This window comes from Octopus bimaculoides, chromosome 29 (assembly GCF_046866305.1).
Source record: "Octopus bimaculoides isolate indiv1 chromosome 29, ASM4686630v1, whole genome shotgun sequence".
NCBI classification, from domain to species: Eukaryota; Metazoa; Mollusca; class Cephalopoda; order Octopoda; family Octopodidae; genus Octopus; species Octopus bimaculoides.
In genome coordinates, this window is record NC_142956.1 from 17,388,307 (window position 1) to 17,397,967 (window position 9,661).

Here is a 9,661-nt window from a genome sequence, read left to right on the forward strand (position 1 = left end):
AATGTTATTATTGCTATTGTTCAGGTCACTGCTTGGAATCGAACTCGGAATCTTGGGGTTAGTAGCCCATGCTCTTAACCACTACACCATATGCCCCTGGGCAATTATGGAGTGAATTTTAGGGCTTATAAACAACAACAACAACAACAACATCGAAAAATAATAATAACAACAACATTGAAAAATACCTTAGGAATGAGAACCCAGGTTCGAAATTTCCCCAAGACACTTGACGAAGGCTGGAGGGTATATCAGCTGAAATGTGTTAACAACAAACAAGATGAGGACAAATATCCATCAAATGTAAATAATGTAAATCACTTAACTTGTTTTAATCTCCTCTTCCATTTTATTTTGATATGTGCATTGTTTTTAGTGAAGGCACATGGCTCAGTGGTTAGAGCATCGAGCTTACGATCGTGAGGTTGTGAGTTCGATTCCCGTACTGGGCTGAGCAAGACACTTTATTTCACGTTGCGACATCACTGGTGTCAAACTGTATCGGCCCCTTTGCCTTTTCCTTGGATACACATCAGTGGTGCAGAGAGGGGGAGGCTGATATGCATGAGCGACTGCTGGCCTTCCATAAACAACCTTGCCTGGACTTGTGCTTTGGAGGGTAACTTTCTAGGTGCAATCCCAGGGTCAGTCATGACCAAAGGGGGTCTCCTCTTCCTCCTGTGTTTTTGTCCTTCTCCTGCTTTATAAATCCAGTGTACACACGCGTATTGCACGTTCATACTTCTCTTTCTGGTTCCTACTCAAAACTGTCTACAGATCCCGACTATCTCATGAAACTGCAATCATGAGGAGCACTTCACGCTCCGATGGTTGTGAAAGAAGAACTGTTTTTAACGAACTTCCAGTAATGCATGAGCAATGATACAGAAGAACCTCTGGCCCTGACTGGAGTCTGAAGTGTTCATGGCCAGACTACAGTTTATGCACATGCGCAAAACACAAGTAATCTGTCATTTGAACTTCTACACGCTCCACCTTTTCAATACCCGGGGCCACCTCCAAAATCTGGATCTTTTTTAGGTGGGGTGGGGACTGCACCAGGAAAAAGTATAACACAAGTGAATTAAAGAAAAATTTAGTTTATTTATAGAGGAAAGCCTATCAGGGGCTGCCGGAAGAATGCTTGAGGGCTGCATGTGTCCCTGGAGGCTGTACGGTAATTGAGAACTGTTGATGTAGAGGCATCCTTGATAATGATTATATAGCAATGTCCAGTCATGAATGATCAAAGGCACTCCAACCATGACCACTCGTTTTTTTTTTTTCCTACATGTAGAGGGTCCAAGACTACATAATGCAAAAGTATTCTTTTTCTAAAATACCAGAGTATGATTTGAGGCCAATTTGACTGCTATTTCTAGCAGATTGTACGACCTCATAGAGGCACAGATGATAATAGCACCAGTTCGGTCTTAAACAAGACCTATGATCAAAAGCGTTCCAGCCATGACCCTCCTGTGTTTTTCCTATATGCAAGGAACCTAGACCTGTATTACCCTATGTGTCCTTTTCTAAGACATATGGCACAGTTTATAGAGGGTGTGGCTTACCAGAGATAATGGTTACTGGGGGTGGGAAGTGTAATTTAGCAAAGAGTATGGGTTATTAGGGTGTGGTTTCTTAAAAGCTGTAATTTACTGGGGTGGGGCATAGTTTAATGAACGTATGTGGCTTAACATGGGACATGGGCTACTGGATGTGAAAAATAGGCCACACCCCTAACCAGTAAATTTAATAAACCACACCCCTCTAAACTAACTTAATAGGCCACACCCCTAACCAGTAAATTTAATAAACCACACCCTTCTAAACTAACTTAATAGGCCACACCTCTAGCCAATGCATTTAATAAACCATATCTCTCTAAGCTAGTTTTTTAATAAACCACACCCTATCAAGGAACCACACCCCTGATGCATATTGAAATGTATCCCTCTTCATAAATCACACCAGCCTATCATTAAAGCACCAAGACAGTTTTACATTAGCACCATATATGGTCATCAATGATGTAATACAGCAGCAACGAGAGCATTGGCAGAGTCAATACATCCTTCAAACTTGGAGTAGCTGAATCCGTCTCCGCCCACCAATAGTGACGGATCTTTGGACAGTTGAACACAGCCTGGGCTGCCAGGAAATGGTGTTCGGACCTGGAGGGAGGTAAGAGAAGAGAGAGAGAGAGAGAGAGAGAGAGAGAGGGAGTAAAACATAGAGAATTTGAGAGATAGATAGAGAGAGAGAGAGAGAGAGAGAGAGAGAAAGAGGGAAAGAATGGAAGCATAAGTATGGATAGATATAGCCATATTCATACATATACAGACACATACAAATACTACATATATGCATAGTAATTCTGAGCCCTGTAAAAGAACTCGGAAGGTTGGGCCGCCAACCAGGCCTTTCATGATACCCTTAAAGCCTGGAACTTTACAGCACCTCCTCGTATATATAGAATATATCTATATATGCTAGCGATATAAACAAAAGTGCATTTTGTACCAAATTGCTAATATGATAGTTTCTCTCATGGTATCTACTGCATGGCTCAGTGGTTAGGGCGTCAGGCTCACAATCATGAGGTAGTGAGTTCGATTCCTGGATTGGGTTGTGTATTGCACTCTCGTCTTAAGCAAGACACTTTATTTCATGTTGCTCCAATTCACTCAGCTGTAGAAATGAGTTGCGACATCACTGGTGCCAACCTGTATCAGCCTTTGAGTTTCCCTTGGATAACATCAGTGGTGTAGAGAGGGGAGGGTGGTATGCAGAGGTGACTGCTGGTCTTTCATAGACAACCTTGCCCAGACTTGTGCCTCCAGGGGACAAATGTATATCTACACACACACACACACACACACTTTTATAAACTTTGGGTCAGAATACATAAAATAGTAAAAATAATAATAACAATAATAATAATAATAATAATAATAATAATAATAGTTTCTTATTTAAGCACAAGACCAACAATATTGAAGTCAGAGAGAGAGAGGGAGAGAGAGATTGAGTGAGTGAGAGAGAGAGAGAGAGATAGACAGATAGATAGATAAATAGATACAGAGACAGACAGACAGAGAGATAGCTAGATAGATGGACTGATAGACAAACAGATAGAGGGATAGATAGATAGATAGATAGATAGGTAGATAGATAGATAGAGGGATAGATAGATAGATAGATAGATAGATAGATAGATAGGTAGATAGATAGATAGATTGATTGATTGATTGATTGATTGATTGATAGATAGAGGGATAGATAGATAGATAGATAGATAGATAGATAGATAGATAGGTTAGACAGATAAAAAGAGAGATAGAGAAAGACAGAGTTAGAGATAGTGAGAAACAAATAAGAGAGAGTTTGGGGGGAAAAGGGAGAAAGAAAGGGAGATTGATATTGAGAAATAACCAGAGATAAATAGAAAAAGTAAGACAGGAGAAAGGCAGAATAAAAGATAGAGAGAGAGAGAGAGAGAGAGTGAGATAGACAAAAGAAAAGAGCAGGAGGGAGAAGGAGAGAGAGATAGAGAAAGAGAGAGAGAGATAGAGAAGGAGAGAGAGAGATAGAGGAGAGAGAGAGATAGAGAAGGAGAGAGAGAGAGTGTGTGAGACGGGGACATGAATTTACCTGAGAGTATCTCCATTTGTGTCCTTTGACAAACTCTGGGTCTGGCAAATTAGGGAGCAGCCCTCGTACATAGTCTAACATGATGGGTTTTACATCGTCCTTGCTTTCTTCTACGTGTTCCACACCCCAGGGGACACTGCTGTGCACCACGACGGACTGTCCACTTTGCGGGTCAGCTGAAATTGAAACACAGGGGAATATCAAAAATAGGGATCAGTTTTGTATATGTTTGTGTATGTGTTGTTTAGGTAATGGTAACGTTACCTTCTGGGGTCATGCAGACTCATAAGGTTTAGTAGAGGCATGTTGCTCAGTGGTTAGGGTGTTGGACTCACGATCGTAAGATTGTGGTTTCAATTCCTGGACCAGGCACTGTGTTGTGTTCTTGAGCTAAACACTTCATTTCATGATGCTCTAGTCCATCCAGCTGGTAAAAAGGAGTAACCCTGCGATGGACCTGTGTCCCATCCAGGTGGGGTATATATATATATATATATATATATATATATATATATATATACACCATGAAACCAGCCCTTATGAGGTACGTTGTATATATGTATATATATCATCATCATCGTTTAATGTCCGCTTTCCCTGCTAGCATGGGTTGGATGATTTGACTGATGACTGGTGAAACCGGATGGCTGCACCAGGCTCCAATCTGTTCTGGCAGAGTTTCTACAGCTGGATGCCCTTCCTAACGCCAACCACTCCGAGAGTGTAGTGGGTGCTTTTTACGTACCACCAGCACGAGGGCCAGTCCAGCGGTACTGGCAATGGACTGGCTCTCGTGCCGGTGGCACGTAAAAGTGAAGGCACATGGCTCAGTGGTTAGAGCGTCGAGCTTATGACCGTGAGGTTGTGAGTTCGAATCCTGGACCAGGCTGCGTGTTGTGTTCTTGAGCAAGACACTTTACTTAACGTTGCTCCAGTTCACTCAGCTGTAGAAACGAGTTGTTATGTCACAGGTGCCAAACTGTATCGGCCCCTTTGCCTTTCCATTGAATAACACTGGTGGCATGAAGAGGGTAGGCTGGTATGCATGGGCGACTGCTGGTCTTCCATAAACAACCTTGCCCAGACTTGTGCCTGGGAGGGTAACTTTCTAGGTACAATCCCATGGTCATTTGTGACCAAAGGGGTTCTCCACATATATATATAAATATATACATGCATACATACATACATATGTATATATATACACAGAAAGAAATTAAAATATTAAAATCATAATAGCAAAAGTACAATATTGTACAAAATAAGATTTCTGAATTAAACACTTTGGTTGGGCCGAGGCTATAGTAGGGAAACACAAAAATGTGATGAAAATAATAGAGTTTTTGAATAAATATACTGTTTTTGAAAGAATGTTGGAATTTCAATTGTTTCAATTTCCATTCCCAATGAACAAAAAAATGAGGAAAATTGCCAGGAGGCAGGAGTGGCTGTGTGGTAAGTAGTGTGCTTACCAACCACATGGTTCCAGGTTCATTCCTACTGCGTGGTACCGTGGACAAGTGTCTTCTACTATAGCCTCAGGCTGACCAAAGCCTTGTGAGTTGATTTGGTGGACGGAAACTGAAAAAGGCCTGTCGTATATATGTATATGTATATATATATGTGTGTGTGTTTGTGTGTCTGTGTTTGTCTCCTCCCCCCACCCCACCCAACATCGCTTGAAAACCGATGCTGGTGTGTTTACGTCCCCGTAACTTAGCGGTTCGGCAAAAGAGACCGATAGAATAAGTACTAGGCTTACAAAGAATAAGTCCTGGGGTCGATTTGCTCGACTAAAAGCGGTGCTCCAGCATGGCCACAGTCAAATGACTGAAACAAGTAAAAGAGTAAAAGAGTAAAGAGGAGTGAAGCAAAAATGTGAGGAAAAAATTAGGGATCTCCTTTGTTTGGCTGCACCGGTAGAAATTTCAAACTTTAGGGAAAATTTTAAAATTTGATGTATTGATGTAATTTTCTACCAGTAACTTAACGGTTCGGTAAAAGAAACCGATACAATAAGTACCAGGCTTTAAAAAGAAACAAAAAAACAAAAAAACAAGGGCTGGGGTTGATTTGTTCAATTAAACTCTTCAAGGTGATGCTCCAGCATGGCCATGGTGCAATGAGAGAAGCAATTAAGAGATATATTCCCTTACTGGAAAGGATGCTGGTCTGTCACAGGGTTACTCATTTTTGCCAGGTGAGTGGACTGAGGCAATGTGAAATGAAGTGTTTTGCTCAAGAACACAACGGATCGCCCAGTCCAGGAATTGAAACCACAATCTTACAATCGTTAGCATCGCAACCTAAACACTAGGCTACAGGTCGTCAGTCTATCACGAGGTTACTCATTTACAGCTGAGTGGACTGAGGCAACATGAAACGAAGTGTTTTTGCACAAGAACACAACGGATCGCCCAGTCCAGGAATTGAAACCACAATCTTACGATCATCAGTGCAACAGCCTAAGTAGAAAAAAATTATGGATCTTTTGGGAGAGGGGAAGGTCTACCTTTATTTTTTGCTTATTCTTTTGTAGATTCGTAATCTACGATGCTTAAAATGCATAACCGAAGAAATTACGGTTTTGGGGCGGCAGTCGGTAATATCCGACTCTATTGTAAAGGAACGCCCAGTCTTAGCTGCATCACGTTTGTATGAAAGACAGGAGGGTCAAATAGTCACTATTGGCCGAAAGCTTTTTGAGCATAGGTCTTGTTGATCAGTTCTGACCTAGGGCTAAACAGTAAACGAAACCACCACCACCACCACAATGACAATGACAATAGCAAATCTTGTTAAAGGTCACAGTGGGTTAAAAAGAAAAAATGAATGCATAACTACAGATTGGGGCCCCAACACCTGCCATTATTTCTGCATAACATTGCGGAAAAACAAAACATATACGTTTTCGAAGGCGTACACTACGCTTATGTTGATATCATTAAATACCATTTTGGGAGTTTAGAATCATTTTCCTGTCTCTTGTCTTTGTTTCCTCATAACCCCCTTCAAAATGCAATTTTTTTCAAATAACATTTGGCAGAGATACAATTTCGTGAGTGTAGCATATAGCTATGTTAATAAAATTTAGGAAAATAACAGTTTGAGGGAAGAGTCTTGGGTCATTCTTTCTCCCATCCCTCGCCGATTTTGTTACAAATTTCAGCAGCCTTGGTATTTTTTAACTGTTTTTCTTCAAATTCCGATATTAGAAACACAAATGTTACATATTCAACACACTCGAAAACATATTTTTGCAAAATATCGTCTAAAAAATATATCTTAAAGAGAGCCGTGAGAAACCAAGTCAAGAGAGGCGGGTGCAGAATGATCCAAAATTCCTTTTAAAAAATGTTAACATAATCAGAAATTATCAGAGACCCCTTCAAAAAAAATTTTTATATTATCAGTATAATGTAAGCTACAGACTCAAAACAAATCTCTGCAATTTTCATTAAAAAACACAAACTTCTCATAAAGTTACGGAGAAACTAAGCGGAGAGGTTGGGGCACTAATCTGTAGATATGCCAATTAATGTTATGTAACCTATGAATGTAAACATCGTTCAATTTCTCAACCTCCACGTACCACAGGTAAATGAAAGCGTATGTACATACCCGCCCCGCGGGCCTTCTCCCATACTGATATGTGTACGTGACTAAGCTCCTTCCTGAGCAAGGCCGCGGTTAAGGCGCCGCTTATTCCAGCACCTACGATTAGAACACGCGACACAGCTGCCATTATCGCAACAAGGACGGTGTAAAAGGTTAAATTGTCCCGAACGTGAAATTAGTCCGTCACTGATATGATTACGATATGAAACGTTCTGTGTAGTCGTTTAAAACGCTCACATGAACGCAAGCAGACACACACACACACACGCATACACGTACGCACACACTCATACATACACAGGCACGCGCTCGCACACACACACACATGCGTTTACATATACGCACACTCACATAAGCAGGCACATACACAAGGGGTAAAACATAGAGGGGACAAACAAGGACAGACAAAAGGATTGAGTCGATAAATAAATTAGTAATCAAAGGGGGTCCACACAGGTATGACAGCAGAGAGAGATACAGAGAGGAAAAGAGAAAGAAAGGAGACATACAGAGAGAAGGAGAGAAATTGTAAGACAATAATGAGAAACAGAAAAAGAGAAAGATGTGTGTGTGTGCATCTATCTATCTATTCATCTATTTATCTATCTATTTATCTATCTATCTATCTATCTATCTATCTATCCATCTATCTGTCTGTCTTTCTATCTATCTATCTATCTATCTCTTTCTTTACACATACATACAAAAGCACACACACATGCAAACACACATATCTAAAGAGAGAGAGAGAGAGAGAGAGAAATGGAAGGGGAAAAGGGAAAGAAAGACAACGTTCAAAGTTAAAACAAAGAAAGTTCAAATGTTGACCTGTGACCTGTCATATGTGACCTCTGACATTTCTAACAAAATAGATTAATGCAGAGCATAGGAATTTGCTGGGTGATGCAATAAGTACAAAGGGTTTGGGTGGTGGTTGTGGAGGGGAGTGAGTGATGGTAGTGATGATGATGATGGTGATGGTGGTGGTGGTGGTGGTGGTAGTGGTGGTGGCCAGGTTTGGTAAGTCAAAAGTGAATTCCAGAGAATGGAATTGAGTGATAGTTCTTTCAAGGCTTAATATGTGATAAGATGAAAGAAGAGAAGCACACACACACACACACACACACACATTGTGTATGTGTGTGTGTGTTTATATGTGTGTGTAGGTCTGTATTATATATGTGTGTGTGTGTGTAATTACATATGCATGTGTACGTGTACTATATACATGTGTGTGTGTATGTATATATAGATATATGTGTGTGTGAGTGTGTGTATAGATGTGTGTGTGTGCGCACGTGTGTGTAGATGTGTTGTTAGGAAGTTTGCTTCCCGACCACGGGGTTCCGGTTTCAGTCCCACTGCGTGACACCTTGGGCAAGTGTCTCCTACTGTAGCTTTGGGCTGACCAATGCTTTATGAATGGATTTGGTAGACAGAAACTGAAAGAAGCCCATCATGCATATATATATATATATATATATATATATATATGTGTGTGTGTGTGTGTGTGTGTGTGTATACATACATACATACAAACATATGTATGTATGTACACAACTATATCATCATCATGATCATCATCGTTTTACATCCGCTTTCCATGCTAGCATGGGTTGGACGATTTGACTGAGAACTGGTTAACCAGATGGCAACACCAGGCTCCAATCTGATCTGGCAGAATTTCTACAGCTGGATGCCCTTCCTAACGCCAACCACTCTGAGAGTGTAGTGGGTGCTTTTACATGCCACCGGCACGAAGGCCAGTCTGGCAGTACTGACAACGGCCACGCTCAAAATGGTGTATTTTATTTGCCACCTGCACAGGAGCCAGTCCAGCGGCACTGGCAACGACCTCGCTCGAATGTCTTTTCACGTGCCACCAGCACAAGTGCCAGGGAGGCGACACTGGTAACGATCACGCTAAAATGGTGCTGTTTACGTGCCACTGGCATGGAAGCCAGGCAGCTGCTCTGGCAACGATCATGCTCGGACGGTGCTCTTAGCTTTGACTGACTCCTGTGCAGGTGGCACGTAAAAAGCACCATTTAAGCATGGCCGTTGCCAGTACCACCTGACTTGCCCTTGTGCCAGTGGCACGTAAAAAGCACCCACTACACTCTCAGAGTGGTTGGCGCTAGGAAGGGCATCCAGCTGTAGAAACTCTGCCAAATCAGATTGGAGCCTGGTGTTGCCATCCGGTTTCACCAGTCCTCAGTCAAATCGTCCAACCCATGCTAGCATGGAAAGCGGACATTAAATGATGATGATGATGACAAAGATGATGATGATGATGATCTATATAGACATACATTTTGAATGTATGCGTTATATTATATTTAATATGCACTTTGCCCCCAGGACATTCCTTCGTTTGACTGTGGACCAC

At 41.4% G+C, this 9,661-nt stretch overlaps 1 protein-coding gene across 1 annotated transcript; it reads right to left on the minus strand.

The window, feature by feature from the left end:
• Nucleotides 1-1,084: 1,084 nt before the first annotated feature.
• LOC106880270 (renalase) lies at nucleotides 1,085-9,379 on the minus strand. The gene is made up of 3 exons (XM_089345721.1): nucleotides 7,235-9,379; nucleotides 3,655-3,867; nucleotides 1,085-2,174 (listed from the first exon to the last, which is right to left on the minus strand). Exons 1-3 carry the CDS (start codon nucleotides 7,397-7,399, stop codon nucleotides 2,025-2,027), a joined length of 528 nt encoding a protein of 175 aa, XP_089201847.1. The 5' UTR covers nucleotides 7,400-9,379; the 3' UTR covers nucleotides 1,085-2,024.
• Between the last annotated feature and the right edge of the window lie 282 nt (nucleotides 9,380-9,661).